The 24279-nt window shown below is 41.6% G+C and overlaps 1 protein-coding gene and 1 non-coding gene across 2 annotated transcripts; both read left to right on the top strand.

Moving 5' to 3' along the window:
* LOC113291531 (uncharacterized tRNA/rRNA methyltransferase YsgA-like) lies at window positions 1-6786 on the top strand. The gene is made up of 5 exons (XM_026541056.1): window positions 1-233; window positions 320-561; window positions 5993-6048; window positions 6211-6261; window positions 6349-6786. The coding sequence occupies exons 1-5, from the start codon at window positions 1-3 to the stop codon at window positions 6748-6750; spliced, it is 984 nt and encodes a 327-aa protein (XP_026396841.1). The 3' UTR covers window positions 6751-6786.
* A 17194-nt stretch (window positions 6787-23980) lies between these two features.
* TRNAM-CAU lies at window positions 23981-24067 on the top strand. The gene is given in 2 exon segments: window positions 23981-24018; window positions 24032-24067. It is a non-coding gene; the product is annotated as a tRNA-Met (tRNA).
* The last annotated feature ends 212 nt before the right edge of the window (window positions 24068-24279 follow it).

Raw genomic sequence — 24279 nt, 5'->3', positions numbered from 1 at the left:
ATGCAAGTATCTTCAGCTTCAATTAGCTTCCGAGATAGGGTTTTACAGTTAAACCCTACAAAAAGGAGATACGATGACTCAGGTACTCCATCTGTTCCAACTTTACCTTCTAATGTTGATTTCATTTCCAGTCCTACAAACCCATTTGTAAAACATTGCTTAAAGCTCCGCCAAAGCTCGTCTTATCGGCATTCTCATTCCTCTGTTATTGTTGTTGGTACAAACCTCATCAGGTATTTTTCTCTATACCCTTCAAAATTGCTTCACTTTTACCTCTTTTCTACTACTTATCAAGTAATAATCAACTAATGTGGTGTAGGGAAATTACCAATTTCCAAGAATTGGTAGAAGGAAAACCTACTACTGTGGATTGTTTACTTGTACTGGATGGCGTAGAAGTTCCTAAAGGCTTATCTTATTCGTTTATGCGTATTGTTCGTGTGAGTTCAACTGTGATGAAAAAAGTATCCGGGGTTCAGTTAATCGATTCTATTGAAGCAATAGCTCTAATGAGAATTCCAACCAGTTTCTGCAATCTAAATAATAACCAAAGAGAAGCTAATGTTCATTGTAAACACTTAAATCACGAAGGCATCTACGTGTTCACAACCAAAGTTCGTAATCTAGACAGACTCATACTGATGATACATTTGTGCCGATTCCTTGGCTCAAAACCCTCGGGTTTGTCACAGCCTCATCTAATAACACCGTGCGAGGCGTTTGAGCACATGACCTGAGTAAAGATAAAGAAGACCCAACATAGAAATAGAGATTCATGGGGTTTTAGACGAACGTAAAGTGCTGAAATGTAAATGAGACTGGGGTTTACGTGGTTCAGCACAAAGGCCTACGTCCACGGGGTTTTTTGTTTCACTATGTACTTGAGAGTTACAAGGATAGTCGAATGACTTTGGAGTTTACATGTCTATCTTATTGTAAAAGACTTACACTCACAATTATTCTCTCTCCTTCTCTCCCTGATTTTTTCGATCCCCCTTACTCTTGGTGGAGAGGGGGTATTTATAGGGTTAGAGTCTGGGACCCATCTCTGAGGACCGTTGAAATCTTATCTTCTTGTGTTTCGTGTCTGTCCCGCGGAGGTCTTCGTACATTTCTCTGGATTTACTTTCATGCGGTGTTTCCTCATTGCTTCGAAGATGTCTCTCAGATCCTTGTGGTGACCTTTGCGCAGCTTGCTTTTGACGAGCATATCGTCAACGTAGATTTCTAAGGTACTTCTGATCCATGGCCTGAAGATAGCATCGACCATTCTTTGGTATGTTTCCCCTGTGTTTCGAAGTCCGAAAGGCATTCTAGTGTAGCAATAAAGACCATGTGGTGTGTAGAACGCTGTGTGTGGCTGATCCTCTTCTGCCAGGGCCACTTGGTTGTAGCCAGAATGTCCATCCATGAATGATAGTTCTTCATATCCTTCTACTGCTTCTACCAGCTGATCTATGCATGGCAATGGATAACTATCTTTTGGACATGCTTTGTTGAGGTTAGTGAAATCGATGCATATCCTAACCCCCCCCCCCCATTTTTCTTAGGAACGACAACCATATTGGAGATCCACGTAGGGTACTTGACCTCCTTGATGAAACCTGCGTCGAGTAGTTTTCGAAGTTCTTTTTCCACTGCCTTATGATATTCCGGCGCAACTTTTCTTATTTTCTGTCTGAAAGGTGTCGTGCCTGGTTTGATGCGCAGCTCGTGTTGGATTATTTTTAGGTCAATCCCAGGCATATCTCCTAATTTCCAGGCGAATACATCTGTGTATTCTTTAAGTAACTTGGTCATAGAATCTTCTCTCTTTTCGTCCATTATGGTCCCTACTTTGATCATCTTCGGGTTTTCCTCCGTTCCTATGTTGATTTCTTTTACGGGCTCTACTGGCGTGAAAACCGGCTTCGGATCCCCGAGGACTTGGACGTTCTTTAATTGCTACTTGGTATGTTTCCGTCCCTCGTTGGCTGCTGAAGTACTTGTCTCTGTGTTCCGGACATTATCATCTTTGGTCAAATCCCTTCCTGTAGTTTCCTTGAGAAACTGGTCTATGGCCTTCTCCTTCGCAGCTTCTTTATTTTTAAGTCTTCGGGTTTTGTGTTGCTTTTCTTGTTCGTTGTTGATGCGATCCTGAGTGGCTTGGCACTCTCTTGCAGAGACCCGATCTCCCTTGATTTCCATTATTCCCTCAGGTGTAGGGAATCTGAGATATTGGTAGTACGTTGCCGCCACTCCCTTGAGTTTATGTAACCATTTTCGTCCAATGATGGCATTGTAGGGGGACGGGGCGTCCACTACGCTGAACCGTGTTGGGTCCGGCGTCAACCTGCAACACGATGTCTCCCAATGGCTTCGTGGGTGCTCCATTAAATCCGTAGATGGTGTAATAAGAGTTCATTAGATGTTCTTCATGGAGCTTCATTCGTTTGAATGCATCGTAGAATAGAACGTTCACTGAGCTTCCCCCGTCTATGAGGATCTTTTTAAGGTTACATCCAGCCACGGGTAGTGTGAGGACCAGGGGGTCGTTATGGTCTTCCATATCTTCGTCGATATCTTCAGCATCGAAGATAATAGGTGAGTCCATCCACTCTTCATGTTCGTCCACCTCTATCCCATCGATCTTATACAATTCGCATCGGTCCTCGAACTGCTTCCGTAGCCTCTTTCCTATCTGTGTTGTAAGTGAGGGCCCTGCGGTTTCAGAACACGAGATGGTGTTGATTGTGCGGTTCCCTTCTGGAAGTTAGACTGGCTTGGTTCGTTTAGATCTATCCTCTGTGAAATCCTTTCGTATGTAATGTTTGAGCTCGCCAGCATCAATCAATTTCTGGATCATTATTTTGAGGTTTTTACATTTTTCGGTCTGGTGTCCGTTGAAACAGTGGTATTCACAGTAATCTTTGGATTTCTCGGTTCTTGGGGGTTGTTTTCCCTTAGACCATGGCCATTCCAGATTTTCCCTTCCTTTGATCTCTCGCAGGATCCGAGCATAGCTAGCATTGAGCTTTGTGTAAACTTGATCTTCGAACTTCCGATCGTCTTTCGCCTTTCGTCCCTTCGTTCTTTCCTATCTTCGTGAGGTCGTTCCACCGAGCAATTCCTTTTGGTTCCAGTGGTTTGTTCTGCGGAATTTGTACGGTGAGTTCTCTGTGGGTACGCCCTCGGGTTTTCACGCTGGATTTCTTCAAGACGAGCGTGTTTTTCAATAATTATTCGAAGATCCCCCCTGTCTTGGCACGCTTCCATGAATCTCAACAAAGAGTGGACTCATTCGGTCTAATCCCCACTTGTAGCAGTTGATACTTACCACCGGGTCCACACTTCCTATGGCTTGGCAGACCTTGTGCCATCTGTTGGTGTATTCCCTCGTGGTTTCCTTATAGCCGATTGCCAGTGAAAGAGCTTATCCATTCCAGTATTAACAGCCTTGTTGTACATGTAAGTTCTTAAGAACTTTTCTGCGAGTTGGTCGTAGGAGTGGATGGAGTTTGGCGGCAGATTATCAAACCAAGACAATGCCGATCCCTTCAGACTCGATGGGAAGTATCTACAGAGTACTGCGTCGTTCTGGCTCCATCTAGCCAGTACACGGTTATAATACCGAATGTGTGCAGCGGGATCGCTGGATCCGTCATAGCATTCGAATGTCGGGACAGGGCATTTGAGTGGAATAGGGGTGTTGGCCAGGCGATGAGTTAAGGGTGTGGAGTTAGCCTCTCTCATGACTCTTCTAACCTTCCTCCGCCTTGTCTACTTTTTAATTGCCTGATCTCTGCCATCATTTCATCACGCAGCTCTTCCATCGCGCGGTGGTGCCCTACGTTCCTCTCGTGATAGCTTGACTCTCCATCGTTATAATCTGGGTCGGATGCGCTACTTCCCTGGCCGCGTTTCCATTGGCTGCTACGATGACTCTTCGGTCTCGGTTTGGTTCGGGTGCCTTTGAATTTGCTTCATCGAGTTGTTGGCTCGTCTTTGTGCTTAAGGCAATCCGGTCTTTTAAATCCTGGTTTTCTCTGGCCAACAAAGCCACAGCATCCGCGTAAACCTTTTGGCTTTTCTTCAATTCTTCAAGTTCGGCCATCAATCGGTCTGATTGGTTCGACCCTTGATTGGGAGTCCCAGCTCGTGCTATTACGGCCATCGTGCCGCCTTCTTCTATGGTTTGTACTAAAGGCGGGGGAGGTTCAGCTTCGATTGTTGGCATTCCCAGATCGGGCGGAGTGCCCATCTGCGGTGTTAGAGCCACCGCACAGTTTGATTCAGCTCATTGGTTGATGGCATTCCGAAGGTTGGCGGATGCGCGGGTTGGTACGTTCTGGATTCATCCACCCTTTCTTTTGGTTGGTGAAATTGATTCGTAGCAAGAGTTTTCATGGCTTCCGTAGTCTTCGGGACTGCCGCTGTCGTATTATATTTTGTTGCCGCTGCTCTGAGGGCCGCGGCTGCAACGGAATTAGCATTCATAGGCGAAGTGATTTCCGCAGTGTCCTGTCTCTGACTGGTCATTTTGGCTTTGTCTCCTTTCTGCTTGCTCCGGGTGATGACCGGGGTTGTCCTCGGTGCTTCCTTCGACGTGGCTCTGGATTTTCCTACTTCTTGCATCTTTCTGCACAAGGGAATTTCAAACAGCGGAAACAGAAATGTCCGTGCGGATCGGGTTAGTTTGCGAAAATTCCTAATTCCAAGACAGGGAGAAACTGCCCGAGGGCCACAGAGAACTCTTAGGGAAGCTCATTTGATTAAACATGAGTTAAAGTATATGGATTAAATTCTTATTAAAAGTGCGGATTTATTGAAAGTACGAGGAAAAGCGAGAAAATCCCTTTTAAAACTGCACGTAAATCCTTTGAAAACTTACAAAAACCCAACGGAAAGATAGGTCTGTACGAGATCTAAAAAAATGTAGATCCGTGGATCTAAGTAATAAATCTTTTAACCAGTAAACGACGATACTTCCGGTAGTACCGAAGACAACGGGTGCGTTTTTGAACATGGTAAAGTTAATAAAAGATAAATACTGTCAGAGATAATGAAGCAGAGCAATCTTACGCTAATTTAATTATGAAATCACAGGATAAGATAGATCTTTTACCAGGACGAAGTCCCTGTTTCTAGCGCCAAATTGTAAACACTTAAATCACGAAGGCATCTACGTGTTCACAACCAAAGTTCGTAATCTAGACAGACTCATACTGATGATACATTTGTGCCGATTCCTTGGCTCAAAACCCTCGGGTTTGTCACAGCCTCATCTAATAACACCGTGCGAGGCATTTGAGCACGGGACCTGAGTAAAGATAAAGAAGACCCAACATAGAAATAGAGATTCATGGGGTTTTAGACGAACGTAAAGTGCTGAAATGTAAATGAGACTGGGGTTTACGTGGTTCAGCACAAAGGCCTACGTCCACGGGGTTTGTTGTTTCACTATGTACTTGAGAGTTACAAGGATAGTCGAATGACTTTGGAGTTTACATATGTCTATCTATTGTAAAAGACTTACACTCACAATTATTCTCTCTTCTTCTCTCTCCTTCTCTCCCTGATTTTTCCGATCCCCCCCACTCTTGGTGGAGATGGGGTATTTATAGGGTTAGAGTCTGGGACCCATATCTGAGGACCGTTGAATCCTTATCTTCTTGTGTTTCGTGTCCGTCCCGCGGAGGTCTTCGTTCATCACTTGATCACGCAGAACCATCCTCATTCGTTCCACGGGTTGATCGACACGTATACTGCTCAGAGTGTTTAATGCGGGTAGTTGAGGCGCCTGCTCGTGTCAGACAAGTGTCTTCTACCCCTGTCACATCCGTGTCAGCTAACTTTCTCTTCACCGTTGATCTTAGCTCCTTTTGGGGATGGGATAAAGTAACTCTTCGGGAGTTATTTGGTGTTCCGCGGTACATCATGTTTTGATGTGTTGGCTTGCATGCTTTCCACGTATCTTCCTATATACAAGTGTTTGATGGTGAGATATGTACACACATTCATGATTTGTTCCCTTCGCCTCGCCGGGTTCTAGTTCTTGATGGAATCCAGGTAATTTCAAGAAACCCTTGTGATTTCAGTTCATTGTCAGATTGTAGAATAAAAATTAGGTGCGTATTGCTTCCACCAAGTAGTGTTTATGCGCATTTCTTATTCATATTTTCGTGTTGGCCGTGTGCTTTTATGATCGAACTAACTGAGGACACATTACAGGATCCTGGTAACTTGGGTGCATTACTTAGATCCGCTATTGCGTTCGGATGGGTATGTTATTTTCTTATCTGTTGTAATTTTGAGTATTTGACATTCTTTATCAGTATTGGTCAATCGATATGTTTATGCACAAAACAGGACGGTGTATTTATGCTTCCTGGATGTTGCGATCCTTTCAACGACAAAGCACTCCGGGCGGCTAGAGGAGCTTCCTTTCAAATTCCTGTAGTTTCTGGTAATTGGGCTCATTTGGAAACTCTCAAGAAGAGAAACAAAATGAAGATGCTGGCTGCACATCCAGAGAGTGACCAAGGACCGAAATCCTCATCTCCACTTTCCCGAGAACTTGCAAAGGCATTGATGGATAAAAATTTGTGCTGGATAATGGGCAGTGAAGGCAATGGTCTTTCAGAGGAATCAAAACAAGCTTCTGAGCTCATTACCATCCCAATGGCAGGAAATTTTGAATCTCTTAATGTTTCAGTTGCCGGAGGCATTTTCTTGTTTATGCTACAATCTCGAAACCAAACATTAGTCTAATTTTCGTTTTTGATCTGATCTTTCCACTGTGCATAGCTCTTTTCTTTTAGGTCTCTCTGAGAATCTGGCAGCATGGTTGCACGATGTTCACCAGCGATCCTTGTGCCAAATGATTGGGCCTTGGGGGTGGAACAGCAAGGGTTCCAAACTGATCTGAAGAGTAAAGACTGCTTTTTACATTATTATGCTTGTTCTTTAGACCAAAAAATGCATGCAGGACTTGTTTTGTGGCCGATCGGTTATATCCTAATTCTGCTCAACTGGGACTCCTATTTTAAGATTCTTGAAATTAGAAGTATTTGGTTGTTAGTTGTTGCATATATCTTCTTGTGTTAATCAAGCCGACTGAATTATGTTCAAGAGACCAAGTCTCCAAAACCTTATTAGGCGAAGAGTTAGTAACTCTGTAGAGGAAAAAAATCTTTCAGGAACTTTCAAACACTCCAGTAAAAGTACACAACTTTGATCCATTGTGACCAAGCCAGTAATAAAGATACCTCCATATTAGCCAATGAATACGAAGAATGTGGTGTTGCAGTAGATGGATTCCTTCAGAATGATAGGAGTTATACTGGGCGCTGATTCAGAGTTTTTTGTTTTTTTAACCTTTTTATGTTCCTAATTCGTTAATTAAAATGAAGTTTCTCTTTTTGTGTACTGGTATGCGTACCAAAAATTTGTTGTCGATATATATAGTTATTCCGGTACGTGTACTAGGTACATGTACTACGGTTCCGGACATATAACAGTTCTCCCAATTTATAAGACATATGCATACTGTCTTGTATCCGAGAATAATGTTAGTTCTATATTTCTCTCTAAATCAATTCGAAACATTCTCAAATAACATTAATGATACATATCGCTGATCCATGCTATTTTCGAATGATAAGCTTGAATCATAATCTAATCTAGATTACGAACAATAATCAAGTATGAATAAATGTTCATTAAGCTTAGTCATATATTTCGAGAACTAATTACAAGATACACTTGACTCGAAATTCTAGATATGCTTACAATAGTCTAGTTAGTTATGCGACATCGTCTCATAGATAGAAGGATGAATATAACTTGAGATATAGGTAGTTCAGTCTTCACTTACTTTTTGTTGAAGAACTTCTCCAAAAGCTTCGGTTGATCTTCGCCTTCAAACGGTAAAACGCAATGATGACTGCCGTGATGTCCGTTTCTCAACTATATCTTCTATCCTAATCCGGGACTTAACTAATTGTAGACTAGAAATCAAGATATAGTTTTGATAACTATATTTGAAAACAAGCTTGAGATAGCAACACTTGTGAGTTCGACCGAGCAATTGTCTAGCAATCTCCCCCTTTGTCAATTTTAATGACAAAACTATCAATCATATGGATAAAAAATAAAGCTTTGAAAACTCCTCGTATCCATCATGCTTGATTTCTTCAACTCCTTGAATTCTTTGTTACTTCAAGTTGCATGAACGTGTTCAACTCATCATCGTTGTTGTTGAAGATCCGTATCCATAGCGCTAACACCTTTTGAAAATAAATATTCTCAATCGTCGTTATACAGAAACATAGTATTATTATCTTCTCCAAAGTTCAATTGTATCACAACTTTGAAGTAATACTACGGTGATATGTCTCCCCCCCCCCCCCCCCCCCCCCTAATCAATACTTACATCTTTTGCATAATAGGTGAAACCTATAGATTATTGACTCACTACCCCTTACATAATGATCCGTAAACCATATGTATATAGTGCGAAACTACTAACTAATTCTCCCCCTTTTTGTCAATAAAATTTGGGAAAGGTACGAAAATCATGGGATCGTTATGAATTCAACCAAAAGATATTTCATGATTTAAGGAAGTTAGAGATAATACATAATAACATAGTTAATATGTAACTCATCATATCAACTTTATTTAGATGATATCACATAGTATGAAAATACTTAGCGCTCATCTAGGAGATTTAAAATACAAGCATCCCCTGTAAATTCCACATCCACACACCCCACAAAGATATAGCAATTAAGCACCAGTTCATTTAAGAACTCTCCCCAATTTGATGTCATTCCCAAGAAAACAACATGAGTGACCTTATTTTCGTAAAAAGAAAGGATTTTGTCGGGCATTAAAAAATCACATGGATTTGTATCCTTAACATCGACTTAATTAATCTCAATGCTAGTTACGAACAAAGAGATAATCTCAATCTGTATAACTCAACATAAGAAAATCTTACGGAGCGTGTAGTACATTAATAACACAGAAGTGTGATCACAAGTATATCGATACTGCGAGAAAATTCTCAAAGAGTTTGTTCTATTTTTAGTTTATAAAAACATAATAGATTTAAAATATGAGCATATATGAGATATCAGTTCAGTTGACATAAAGTAAAGGACATATATATCTCATAAGACTTTTGCAATAAACCATTAATGATTACATACTGCAAGTTCATCTTCCAAAAACTCTAGAATTTAAATAAATAAATCTAAAAATATGCAAGATGAAAATCGTTGGAAATAGCTTGTGTAATCACAATTTATGCCATACCAAACCCTAGTTATCTTTCTCAAAAACAAGAATAAATTCTCGAAAGAAGTTTCCTATAAATTAACACTGAAAACAAAATAAACTAGATTTTTCCAGACTCTTCATCGATATTGAGACCTTGAATTTATCATCAACGGTATCCACGATCTCTTCAGAGAAAATATCCTCATTGAGAAGATCACAAACATGAGATTTCATGAGAACAAGGTCATCGGAAACCTTTATCATCTTAGTTCTTAACATGTCTAGTCCTTTTAGCGTTTCAACAAACTTTAGTTTTGCTTCCTCAAATTGTATAAGAAAATCACAAATAACATCTGCAGAGATCATCTCTTCAAGCTCAACATCTTGATGATCATACGCAAAATAACAATTCACACCAGAAAGATCTTCTGATGATTCAACAACTTCGTTATCAACCAGATTCCTCTTCTTTCCTCTTGTTTCAATACCATCACAATTAAGAGCTTTCTCCATGCTTTCCAATGATCCGTGACATAGAAGACATGCTTGGTTGAGGAACACCTTGGATGAGAATTTCTCAATCACAATTTTAAGTATATAAACGAGTTTTCAAGGGGTATTTTTCCGGGTTGAAGGTCGGTTCGTGACCTAACTTGAAATTGGGGTTTTCGTACGGTCACAAATGACAAATACAGGTACCTTCTCATGGTACGCAAACCAAACTTCTTAAAAAGTTTTTAAAGACATATTTTTACACGACGGTAACCATTTTTAGAGAGCACAAAGACATTTTTTTTCAGTACTGTAATCACTCTATATTCTATTATGATTCATATTCCCTTTTGAACATCAATACACTCTTAGTTCAATAAACAGGGGTCTAGAGCACAAGAGTAATAGTATTTATCAGAAAGGTTTTTATCATTAAATGCTTGAAAATTCTGGAGCATGGCTCAATGAGAAGTTTTTGCACTCTTTTGGTTGAGAACATATAAAATATGTAAAGATTGCAAATAAAAAAATAGCTCATCACTTTTAAGTACTGTTTGAAACAAATAATACACCTATTAAACAACAATCCTTGTCTAGCAGGATTTTTATGGACAAGGTTCCAAGACATATGCCTAGTTTACAAAAATGTGAGTTGTACACGCACCATGCGATTTTTGCTGACATTTACTCCTGTGTTTACCTCTTTCTTTTGCTAAGGCAGTTCTTTTGGGACATGAGAAGTGATCATAGAAATTACTATCATCGTGAAAAGAAACAAGATTAGAACCTTTACCTAAGGTTGATTGTATGAATGATGAGAGTTTATCAATAATGTTTTTGTATCATGTAATGATCATATTCATGTTAGCTTCTTGAATTGTTTCATTGATGAAAAAATCAATTTTCTCAGGAAGTGTATGAGTATCCTTACGAACCCATATATGTGAAGGTTTCACTGAGTTCTTTTTTAACCGATTTTGCATACTACCTTTTTGACTTGTTCGAATATTCGTGGACCATAAATTACTAACATTCCTAAAAGCATATTTGCTTGAATGTGATTTCACCCCAATAGGTTTAGACATCCGAATATCAGACATACCCTTCAGAATTAAATCAAAGGTGTTTTGAAGGCAGTCAAACTGATAGTTTTCCAACATCGGTTTACACTTTCTTTGAACATTTCCTTTAGTGTTGAAATAGAAGCACACTTTTTGAGTCTCAATGAAATCGGAAACGTTAGTTTTATCACACTTGTTTTGTAAATAACAATTACTCCTTGGAGACATATTTTTCTTCTGGTCAGAGAATTTAAACTGGTCATCTCTTGTCAAAGTAACAATACTTCGATTACAAGTTTCTGACAACGATTTTATTAGTATATCATGAACAACAAGTGGTCTTACTTTTTTTTACCCATCGCCTTGCACATAAGCTATTTTCGTAGTTTTTTCTTTGGATTCACTATCTCAACGTGGAGTAGAGTTCTTACTTGTCAATTGTTCGATCTCCAAGGAATTATCTTTAAGTTTAGCTTTGAGTTAAAGAATTCTCGATTTCACTTTGGCATGTTCTTCAAGAAAAATCCTTGTTTTGGAATCATGTTCATAAAAATAATACCAATGAGAGTATTGACTTTGTGTTTCTATACGCTTGAAAATCTCATAACTTTCTTTGGCTGCTACCCGTTCTACTTCTGAGTCAGACTCATCAGTAAGATAATAGGGATAACACTTATCAATATCCAACGGTTTTATGGGAACAAAATATTCGTTTATATGAGAGTTTGAGAATTCTGACTCTTTTACAGAATCCATAAAAACAATTTCTTTTAAACTGGTGAAACGTTTATCAGGTATTTTACTCTTGTCCATATAGTCATATTGCTAAGAACACAAAACTTATTAGGTATTAAACTTGTTTGCCTGCTCTGTTACCAATTGAAAACACCGGGGGTACCAAAATACACCACCAACTTTTCTTAGGCAATCCGTATGGACAAACTTAAATACAATTCCGAGAGTTCAGCTTAATAAATCTCAATCGAGGAACAATATTTAGAGTTGTATCTCTTTCTCTCACGGTCAGAAAGTTTACAGAGACTAGTTCATGAAACTGATTTACGTGTGAGACAGCTTGTGTGATTCCAAAGATCAATTTACAAGTAATCAATCAAGTCGCATCCAACAAACAAGGATGGATGTATCTACTTGAATGAATTTACATACAACCTGTGATATTTCAATTATAAAGATAAACAATATAATGCGTAATAGAATGACACAGACACAGAAGTTTTGTTAACGAGGAAACCGCAAATGCATAAGAACCCCGAGACCTAGGCCAGATTGAACACCAAACTTATTAAGCCGCTACAGAAACTAGACTACTACCAATTAACTTCAGAATGTAATATAGTTGAGACCGATTAAAACCTCACAACACTTCAGTTACAGTCGCACTCCTTACGCCTCTTGGTTGATGTCCTTTACAACCTAAGAGTTGTCCGAGCAAATGATTCTCTTAGCTGATGTCCTTTACAACCTAAGAGTTGCTTCAACTCAATTGAAGACTTTAAACCAATCTGCCTCCCAAAAATAAGCCTCTATGTGTGATTTCCTTTTTGATCGTAGATCAAGGTGAGACTGTAAATCAATAGCTATAGATAAAGCCTAGCTTACCTCACAATCCGGACTTATGCTACCCGAAGTGTATCCTAGATTATTGTTCACCTCACAAGTATTAAACTTGTGGAATCGATCAAAGTCTGGGACGAAGAGAACTTTGATGATTTTTATCTATCTTGTTCAAGTGAACAACTTAACAATCAAATAAGATATGGATACTCAAGTTATCAAGATAAAAGATAGCTTTACCTGGTTTCACGAATCCTTATGAAATCTTTGTAGTCGTTAAACCATAAAAGGATTTTAGGAAGAGGACGACTCTATTTTACAACTAGGACACACAAAAAGTAGTGTCGGGATTCAAATATCCTAGTTGCTTGAGGTTCCCATTTTATAGACTTTCAAAGCATGGGTTGCTTTAGGTTTAAACTAAGATAGCTTTGGAATCAAGCTAACAATATCCATTGTTAGATGAATCTTTGAACTGTGATTGACATATTAAGATATGGATTCTGGTTAGGATGAACCGTAACCGAACCGTGTACAAAGACAACGTTCATGAATGGTTAGCCGAGACTAGCCAACTGAACTATAAGCTTGATCATTTTCATAAAGAACTTAAGAATTTAATCTTGAGTCACAATCATTGATCAAATATGTCTATAGTGTTTTTAGAGATTGTTCAATGCTAATTATCTCACAAACTTAATTTTATGTGCATCTGAAATTAATAGACAGGGCAAGTACATATACTTAAACCTTGTTCGTGAACATATTTATGTGTACCTTTAAGAAAAATTAATATTCAAGAACATACATAACTTTTCAGGTATGTGTACCTGGTACGGATACCACACCGGTTCCAAAACCGGTAGTTCTTTTTCAGTACGCATACTGGTTTACGTGCGGTTGCGGGTTCACAAGTTCACAGACTTTTCAAGGTATGCATACAAAAAAGTTGTTGTCGACATATAGTTACTCTGGTACGTGTACATGTACTACGGTTTCGGACCTATAACAGTTCTCCGAGTTTGTAAGACTGGTATACATACTGTCTTATATCCGATAATAATAGTAGTTATATATTTCTCTCTAAATCAATTCTAAATATTCTCAAATAACATCAACGAAAAATATCATTGTTCCAGGCTATTTTCAATGACAATCTTGAATCATAATTTAGATTACGAACAAAAAGTTGTACTTAACCGAAATTCATCAAGTATGAACAATTGTTAATTAAGCTTAGTCATATATTTCGAGAACTAATTACAAGATAAATTTGACTCGAAATTCTTGATATGCTTACAATAATCTAATTAGTTACACGACATCGTCTCATAGATAGAAAAATGAATATAACTTGAGATATAGGTGGTTCATTCTTCACTTACTTTTTGTTGAAGAAGTTCTCCAAAAGCTTAGGTTGATCTTCGCCTTCAAACGATAGAATACAATGATGAGCGCTATTGATGCATGAAAAATATTACCCCTTTAGCCGGGCTAGTGTGCCCTCAAAGGGGAGGCAAACCCAACATGAGACAGGGGGACTTAGGGACTAAAGACCAAGCCCACCAAGAAAGTGTCTATTAGATGGAAAGGACAATGGAGGAATTAATAGGAAAGAAGGAGGTTTTATTAGAGAAGGAATGACATTAGTAGTAATTAAAGAAGTTTAGGACACATGGCATGATGTCATAAAAGGAAGGGGCTTTTGGAAAGTCTATATAAAGAAGGACAAGGTACAATGGAAAGACAACTCTCTCTCTTACTATTCTTGGCAAAGTGAGGTCATTTGTCTAGCTAGGACGGGTAGAACCTCAAACCTAAATTCACCCCTCAATATTTGGCGACCACACCCGGAGGGTCGTGCCTAGCTAACCATGACACACGTAGGAAGCGCTAACCCAAGCGCAACAGAGAATCCACCGAACGTCCTGCCACTCAACACAGAGGAGAAAGAGTAGGGATAGTATCAGAGCCCATCACACAAGCGAGAAAGTCAGACGACGCGCGCGATGAGCAACAAGAAATCGAGGAAACACCACCCGTACAGCCTTCCCTCAAAGAGATGCAGGAGGAGTTGGAAGACCACATACGCAGATAGAAACAGTTGATAAAACTTATGAAGGCAGCGAGCGCCGAGAAGAACACTAAAGAGGCGGCGTAAGTTACAGAAGAAAAAGAGGGACCCGTAGCTATAACGCAAGAAGCGATGGCTAAATACTTGGAGATGACATATAGGGTTGTCAAGCAAGATAATTACGATTTCATGGCTATCCCTTAATCCTCGTAAATCAAAGAGTATCAATACCCATAGGACTATACTTCACCTAAATTCAAAGTCTATGACGGGCAAGGAAATGCGAGGGAACACCTTAGCCGAATACTGTCTACCATGAATGATCGCGCAACCGACGGGAAGCTATGTCTAAGGGAGTTCCCAAATTCGCTAACTGATACAACGTTTACCTGGTATGACAACCTAAAGCCGGGAAGCATCAGCTCATGGTCAACTATGTCTACTCTCTTTCTCAGAAAGTTTTATTCAGCAAAAGGAAAGGTTACAACTATAGATCTGAGCAAATGCAACCAGCGCCCAAGCGAGGATATAGGAAAATATATCACCAGATTCCGACTGATCACTCTAGATTGCCACGAGGAAGTTAAGGAGGAAGCATTAGTAGAAATCTGTGTACGGGGAATGACTCCGTCGTTTAAGAAAATCCTGGTCAATTTCCGCTTCCCAACGTTTGTCGAGCTGGAAGAAACGGCGGCAAGGATCTCTGATTGTGTTGAGGAACGTAATTCAGATTATATTTGACATAACACAGTTAACACGATGTCAACTGTACCAAGGAACACTCGCTCCAATAGTAAACGAGAGGGCTGGAGCACCCAATCGCTCCCTCCGCCCCTACCTTGCAGTAAGGACCAGATCGTGGGTCTGTTGGAGCAGTGGATAACAAATCAAGAAACTCAACTTCCACCGACAAAGATGGACCCCAGCACCATTGACAAGAACGATGCTAGGTACTGCCACTTTCACCGAAGGATACAACACCCTACAATCGATTGTTATAATCTGCCGAGACTGTTCCAGAAGAAGCTGGAGATAGGAGAGATTGAGATGGGAAATCCAGATAATGGCAAGGCAATCCAACACCAAGTCATGATGTTCTCTCATGATCCAAGCGGAGATGTTTGGAGGCCTTAGTAAGATAACGAAGAGGAGGCATGTGAAGCCGAGGCAGAGAACCCAGCATTCGCTAATACATAAGGCGTAGCTTGTTAGTTTGCCAAAACCGTGTTGGCTCAACAGTTATTTGATTCCCTCGGTTTCAATGAAAATCAAATCAAAGAAGCATCCAAGGCTATAACGGCTATCGCAGCAGGAAGACCCTGTGGTGTCCTCCCCAAGGAGGCGATTGTGTTCACAGAAGAAGATATCTTCTACCCGGAGGAACACCTTAGACCCTTATACCTGACGGCGTACATTAACAGGCAACCGCTAAAGAGAGCTTTTATAGATGGAGGCGCGTCCCTAAACCTAATCTCCATGCATACACTAGACATTCTAGGTGTACAAAGGTCCGCAATCAGACGGGTCACAACGGTAAAAGGATTCGGAGGGCAAGCTCAGACAACTATTGGAATCGTCAACTTGGTCCTGAAGATCGGTCCTATCCGAGCGCCAACGCCGTTTTATGTGCTGGAAGACGATACCACATTCCATGTGTTACTAGGGCGAGGATGGTTGCTCCATCACAAGGTGGTAGCGTCAACATACCACCAATGTGTCAAGACTAACATATGAGGTAAGCAATACCGGATTCCATCCACTAGCAATCCTTTTGACCCAGGGGAAGCTTACATGGCAGACGCGATCTTCTATGATGAACCGAAAGAAGCAGATGAAGTGCCCGAAGTACAGCTCATCCCGCTACCTAAATGGGGAGAAGAAGAAGACCCGAAGCCAGCCAAATATGTGTTTAGCCCATCTCGGATGGTATTCCCTGCGGAAAGAAAGAGAAAGCAAGAGGAGCATCCCAGATTCCAACGCTTCTCTAAGACGGAAGGGGGGTATGTGTATCGATTATAACAATTAACTGAGGGAGTGTCCACATATGAACAAGACTGCATGGAAGTATTGAGAAACGAAATCGAGACTCCCTATGAAAACACGGAGCAAAGTTTGGATCAGCTAGCAGACGCAACTACTAGAATCACAGAAGAACGGACATCCGGAGGCCTCACTATGGACGGGATAGAAGAAATCGACATGGGAACAGAAGGAGACATGCGCCCTATCATGATAAGCAAGAGTTTATACAAATAAGAGAGAGAAGCGCTAATTGTCCTGCTGAGAGATTACAAGGATGTCTTCGCTTTGATGAGATGCCAGGACTCGATAGCAATCTCGTAGCTCACACCCTTGGGGTGTCACCTGAGTTCAAACCAGTAAAGCAAAGGAGTAGGGAGTTCCACAGAGCCACAACCCATGCAATAAAGAAAGAGGTGGAGCGACTGTTGAAGGCCAAATTCATCAAACCTATCCAACACCCGACCTGGTTAGCCAATATTGTGCCGGTGACAAATAATAATGGAAAGATCAGATGTTGTGTCGGCTATAGAGACCAAAACCGAGCGTGCCCAAAAGATGACTTCCCCTTGCCTAATATCGATATGACGCTAGACGCGACAGGAGGCAAATGACGATTTTCCTTCATGGATGGCTTCTATAACCAGATAAAAATTGACCCGTCGTATGCGAAGAAGACTGCATTCCAAACCCTGTACGGAAATTTCTACTACATAGTGATGTCGTTTGGTCTAAAAAATGCGGGTGCCACATACCAACGCGCTATGACCTCCATATTCCACAATTTGCTGCATCAAATAGTGGAGGTATACGTCGATGACATCGTGGTCAAAACACAAGCAACCGAAGGCCACGTCTCCCACCTAAAGACATCTTTCGAGAGGTGTAGGAAATTCAAGCTTAAAATGAATCCCCTTAAGTGCGCCTTTGGCGTGGAATCAGGAAAATTCTTAGGCTTTGTGGTAACCAACGAAGAGATACAGGTAGATCCGAGTAAGGTCGAGGCAATCATGACTATGCCGCCCCCAGCAAAGGCGAAGGAATTACAAGCCTTCATTGGGAGGATATCATACATACGACACTTTGTACCAGTCTTAGCGCAACTAATGACCGCGTTCCTCCCCTTACTAAAGAAAGGGGTGGCCTTAGTGTGGGGTGAGATGCATCGTGCCGCATTCGAAAAATTGAAGCAATGCCTTACTAGTCCCAGGGTTCTTAAGCCGCCAGTACTCTCTATCTATATACGGCGTTTACCAATTCAGCGATAGGCGCAGTCCTTGTACAAGACATGGGAGGACATGAGCTATCGCCCATTTATTACGTCAGACGGGTATTAAGAGATGCAGAGTTGAGATATCCGCGCGTGGAACAGGCATGCTTAGCATTTATATACGCAACACAGAAGTTGTGACCCTACCTCTTAGCACATGAGACCATCGTGGTAGCCGCGGCGAATCCCATAGCTTACCTGGCATCCAAACATGTCCTGACCGGAAGGACCGCTCGATGGCTGCTACAATTGTCTGAATTCGAACTTAGATATCAACGACCAAACGCAATAAGAGGACAAGCAATCACCGACTTGATGGCTATGTTTCCAGGAGAATGGGATGATGAGGTGCATGGATACTTACTCGGTGAGGTGGCAGTCACGGATTCTGACAAACCTTGGACCATGTTCTTCGACGTTTCATCATATGGCACTGTTAGAGGAGCCGGAGTAGTGTTTGAAGCCCCACAAGGCGAGTTACTCTCGTACTCGTTTAAACTGTATTTCCCATGCGGTAATAACTTCGCCGAATACGAAGCGCTAATCCTAGGGCTACGAATGGCGATGGAACTTAACCTTGGGAGCGTGGAAGTCAAAGGAGATTCGAAGATCGTGACAAACCAAGTGAATGTCGATTTTTATGTTAAAGAACCGCACCTAACGCCTTACCGGGCAGAGGCTCAAATGTTGATAAACCAAATAGGGTCAACACTTGACCATACTGGCAGAGGCGGGAATAAACACACGGATGCCTTGGAAACCTTAGCAAGCAAAGTGCAATTAAACGACAAAGAAGAGGGTACGGTCACAATACGGAAAAAAGAACTACCCAGCATGTGGAAATAAGATTTTGCATTCGAAGAAGCCGACGACTGGAGGCGAGTGTATATTGAGGACCTCACCAGGATGGATGAGGATCGGGTAATGCCAACCCACGCCTTGAAACAGTTTGTGATAGTCCAAGGGGCTTTGTACTATAGAGATGACGGAGGATCACTCGCGAGATGTGTGAATAGAAGGGAGGAAGAGAAATTACTTCAGGAACTCCACAAGGAAACTTGTGGACAAACCGACGTTTTTCACCTCTACCGAAAACTTCAGAGACTGGGAGTATACTGGCCGAGCATGTCCGCACAAGCAGCGGCCCTCCAAGACAGCTGCGCCGACTGTCAATCTCCACTACAACCCGCAGAAGTTTGTACAGTCGAGGGAGTAGATTGGAGACAGCCTTACGTAGATTTCATCCAACACGGAAAGTTCCCAGGCGAAAGGAAAGCGGCCCTGAAAATCCAGAAGAAATCTGCACGTTTCTTCGTACATGACAGTATCCTCTACCGCAGAAGCTACAGCGGGGCTATATTGCGATGCATGTCGGACCAAGAAGCAGCGGAGGTGATAATGCGGTCACATGACGCCGAGCATTAAGGAATGCGAAAGTTGTTCCTCCAGCTTTACGAAGGCGGATTTTACTGGCCGACCATGGAAGGCGACACCGCGGAACATGTCCGAAAATGCTTAAGTTGCCAAACTCACGGAAATCTAATCCAAGCGCCCCACACGCAACTACACAGCATAGTGACACCATGGTCGTTTCATAGCTGGGGACTTGATCTCATTGTCCCAATCAACCCGAAATCTTCGAAGCGCCATAAATACATAATAACGGCCACCGAGTATGCATCGAAATGGGTAGAAGCAATACATCTCAAAGATTACGCTGGAGCAACTGTGGCCGCATTCATCAAAGAACATATCATTTATAGGTTCAGCGCGCCTATGATAATTAGAGCAGAGAATGCCAAGTCCTTTGTGAACAAGGATGTACTCGACCTGCTCCGCCAATACAACATAAGACTTCATACATCGACCCCTTACTAACCAAAGGGAAATGGGCAAGCTGAGGCAACAAACAAGACGCTCATCTGAATCCTCAGCAGGATAGTGTATGATCATCATAGAGAGTGGCACGAGAAGTTGCCATTAACACTCTGGGCATACAGGATCTCGAAGCGTAGCTCCACCGGAGCATCACCCTATTCACTAGTCTATGGAGAAGAAGCAATATTGTCGCCGGAGATAGCAATACAATCGGCAAGAGTAGCAATGGCCATCCACAACACGCATGATGAGATAAGTCGCTTCGCCCACCTAGATATAATATAAGAACGCGAGCAGAGCGATTCACGGAAGCATACAGAAAGCGCGCAGCCAATTATTATAACCAGAGCGTGAAAGAGGGAACCTTCAAGGTGGACGACTTGGTACTAAAAATCGCCTCTCACGTGCAAAGAAATGCTAGCGCCGGTAAGTTTGATCCAAACTGGTAAGGCTCGTTCGAAATAAGAAAAGTTACAGAAAGCGGATACTATAATTAGGCGCATTGATGGAACCAAGGTCAATACACCCATCAACCGTAAATGGTTGAAAAAGTTTCACGCCTGAACCCCGTAATGTATAAATATATGCTTCAAGCAATAAAAGTAAGTTGTCAAGAGTGGTATATATGAATCTACAAAAGGTCTCACATTAGCCAAAGGCGCCTGATCGACTAACAAATCTACAAAAGGTCTCAGGTTAGCCAAAGGTGCCTGATCGACTGACAAATCTATAAAAGGTCTCAGGTTAGCTAAAGGCGCCTGATCGACTGACAAATCCACAAAAGGTCTCAGGTTAGTTAAAGGCGCCTGATCGACTGACAAATCTACAAAAGGTCTCAGGTCAGCCAAAGGCGCCTGATCGACTGACAAATCTACAAAAGGTTTCAGGTTATCCAAAGGCGCCTGATCGACTGAAAAATCTACAGAAGGTCTCAGGTTAGCCAAGGGCGCCTGATCGACTGACAAATCTACAAAAGGTCTCAGGTCAGCCAAGGGCGCCTGCTCGACAAACAAATCTACAAAAGTCCTCAGGTTAGCCAAAGGCGCCTGATCGACTGAAAAATCTACAAAAGGTCTCAGGTTAGCCTAAGGCGCCTGATCGACTGACAAATCTACAAAAGGTCTCAGGTCATCCAAGGGAGTCTGCTCGATTGACAAATCTACAAAAGTTCTCAGGTTAGCCAAAGGCGCCTGATCGACTGACAAATCTACAAAAGGTCTCGGGTTAGCCAAAGGCGCCTGATCGACTGACAAACCTGCAAAAGGTCTCAGGTTAGCCAAAGGTGCCTGATCGACTGACAAACCTATGAACGGTCTCAGGACAGCCAACGGTGCCTGATTGACTGACAAATCGGAAAAAGGTCAGCCAAAGGCATTTGATCGACTGAAGAGGGAGGAGTAGGTGCGTTTCAATAACGCCCACCCCACCCAACACCCTTTAATAAAAATAGGGGGAGTAGGCGCGTTTCACTAACGCCCGCCCCACCCAACATCCTTTCAATAAAAATAGGGAGACTAGGCGTTAGTGAAAACCAACACCCTTTCAACAAAAAGAGGGGGGAGTAGGCGCGTTTCACTAATGCCCACCCCACCCAACACCCTTTCAATAAAAGAGGGGGAGTAGGCGCATTTCACTAGGACACCCCACCTAATACCATTTCAATAAAAAGAGGGGAGAGTAGGTGCATTTTACTAAGGCGTTAACCCTCTTTTATCAGTGGTAACCCCCTCATAAAAGAGAGAGGGAGTACGCATACCCTTATCACAAAAAAAGAGAGAAGCATGAGAGGGAGGGAGTAAGCACATTCAAAAAAAAAAAGGAGAGAAAGGGAAGAAAACAACACTCCACAACTTAAAAATCAAAAACTATTCATAATGATTCAGAACATACATAAAAGGGAAACCAAGCGTCAAAATGAAAAGACAACCCTACAGAAGGACATGCAACCTAATCAGCCATTAACGCCCGACAACGGGCAATGTCCATATCCACGACTTCCGCCATTAAACGCCCCTCGTCACACTGAATGGCGGCCTGAGATAATTCCCAGTTAGCCTCGCTTATCAATCTGCGGATGTCCCCTATAACTTTTCCCTTACCTCTTGCATTACGAGTGAGCGCAAGAGTGCTTTCATGTTCATCACACTCCGTACGTGCTTTGTCTAAGCGAGTCATCTGAGAACCCACAGTACCTCCACCTCTGCTCTTAATGCTAGCAGATGCGCGAGCTCATCTTTGGGATAAAGAAAGTTTACGAGCGCTGAGACTGCCGCTAAAGACAGGGTGCACCCCGGAAGCCGCGGAGTCACTTGATCAGAGGTACACGAACGACAATCGGCGATGGCATGATCTATAATTTCTGTCATTAGTGAGGACTCCATGAGAAGCGAATTGGCAGCGTACCGAGCTGTGACAGCGTCATCTAAAGCGTGTTGAATGGTAGATGTCATGTGTCCGGTCCTCTGAGCCGCCTGATGCACCGCGAACTGGGCACCCATGGAGTCCCTTTTCGCTAATATCTGTTCACGAAGCGCCTCAACTGCGGCCTTCACTAACAACAGGCGCTCCAGTTCCGCCTCCTTGAACATTGAAACCAACGCAGGAATAGGCGCTAAGGTTAAAACTTAACCATGAAGGGAATGAGCCATTTAATTAAAGTATCCTACGGGAAGAAGCAAAAATGGAAAACGAGGTGTTTGAGGAAGATGATCGAATATAAGGAACAACATCTATATATAGAGGAAGTGTCATCATAAATGACATAGCAACCGTCCCGATGTTTGTGACCCAAGAGTAAAGGATGATTTGACTATCGGGTCATTTAACACTTGACCCAATAGTCAGGGGAATAATGTTGATACATGAAAAATATTACCCCTTTAGACGGGCTAGTGTGCCCTCCAAGGGGAGGCAAACCCAACATTAGACATGGGGACTTAAGGACTAAAGCCCGAGTCCACCAAGAAAGTGACTATTAGATGGAAATGACAAGGCAGAAATTAATAGGAAAGAAGGAGGTTTTATTAGAGAAGGAATGGCATTAATAGTAATTAAAGAAGTTTAGGACAGATGGCATGATGTCATAAAAGGAAGGGGCTTTTGGACAGTCTATATAAAGAAGGACAAGGTACAATGGAAAGACAACTCTCTCTCTTACTATTCTTGGAAAAGTGAGGTCATTTTGCTAGCTAGGACAGGTAGAACCTCAAACCTAAATTCACCCCTCAACAAGCGTCGTGATGTTCGTTTCTCAACTACATCTTCTATCCTAGTCTGAGACTTAACTAATTGTAGACTAGAAATCAAGATATAGTTTTGACAACTAAATTTGACAACAATCTTGAGATAAAAACACTTGTGAGTTCGACTGAGCAATGCTCTAACAAGCATCATCACTTATGTCACTTGAACTGCCATCTGATAAATACCCCCATTCTTAGCTATTTTCAGAAAAAGCTTATACTTTTTGTCATCTTCCTCTTAACTTTCATACTCTCTTACATTGTTCAGGTCATCAACATGATTACACTCATCTTCTTTAACATTCTTCAAGTGCAGAACATACTCATCACTTTTCTTGTATTCTTGGGAACTTCTAATCAAATCTTCTACCACACTAGCCTGTGTTGCAGCTTGAACCCAAAAATCATGATTAAATTGTTCTTCAAAATCAGGTATCTAATTAACTTGTGCATCTACACTAGCTTCCGTGTGTTGAGTCAATTCTTCAAGCATCTCAGGATTATTCTCAGCTACACTAGCTTGTGTGTGTTGAGTAAATTTTGGAACATAGACATCTTCATCATCTAAATCAATGAACTATCTTGGACTTCTTCTTGATCCTTGCTATTCTTGGACTTCTTCTTATAGTGTTGCCATCTCGAAATCTCTTTGTTACGGTGTTTTCATACGATTTCTTGAGTGTTGAACTACTACAACCATCTGATTTCTTTAGAGTCTTAGATACTGGTTTCTAAGATGTCATATTTTTTTTGGGGTGTCAACTGAGATGGAAGAGGCAATGACTCTGCAATAATTTGAGATGAATTGAGTTCTAATGTGAATTTTAACCTAAATATTATATCCAGTGATTGGCAGCATTGACTACAATTGAATAGTCATGCGCTAACGATAAGGCGCAAACACCTTTTTTAATCGCGCCAAATAGTTAGGTGCACTAAGGCTAAGCGCTTGACTTAGAATTATCGTGCTGGTTAGGGACTGACTCGAATTTTGAACACCATAACTCCATAGCTCTCTTACATATATGCTTGTGTGCTGTTTGTTGTCCTAGGAAATGAGCAAGAAACAAAGTTAGTCTAACATATTTGGGTTGTCATCACCAAAGGGGTGGTGGCGCAGTTGGCTAGCGCGTAGGTCTCATAGCTATATCGAGTAATCCTGAGGTCGAGAGTTCGAGCCTCTCTCACCCCAAAAGTTTTTTGCTTTCTTTTCAGTTCAAACTGTTACAAATCCAACGGATCGAAAACAATCGCTATTGATTAGTCTATTTTATCTCTTAACATGTGGATCGTGACATGTGGAAATGGGGTCAAGCTCTGCAGCATTCACTTTGTGTTGTCACACATGTACACTGTACTCTAGAGTCTCTCTAGACTGTAGCAAGTAATTTAATAAGAGTAAAA

This window comes from Papaver somniferum, chromosome 6, assembly GCF_003573695.1.
Source record: "Papaver somniferum cultivar HN1 chromosome 6, ASM357369v1, whole genome shotgun sequence".
In the NCBI taxonomy this organism is placed as follows: Eukaryota; Viridiplantae; Streptophyta; class Magnoliopsida; order Ranunculales; family Papaveraceae; genus Papaver; species Papaver somniferum.
The sequence above is the reverse complement of the archived record's forward strand: the minus strand, read 5'-3'. Positions and strand labels throughout refer to the sequence as shown.

Coding starts and splice junctions, on each gene's coding strand:
- LOC113291531 (XM_026541056.1), top strand. CDS start 1: ATGCAAGTATCTTCAGCTTCAATTAGCTTCCGAGATAGGGTTTTACAG. Junction 234..319: donor GTTGGTACAAACCTCATCAG/GTATTTTTCTCT, acceptor AATGTGGTGTAG/GGAAATTACCAATTTCCAAG. Junction 6,049..6,210: donor TAGTTCTTGATGGAATCCAG/GTAATTTCAAGA, acceptor GACACATTACAG/GATCCTGGTAACTTGGGTGC.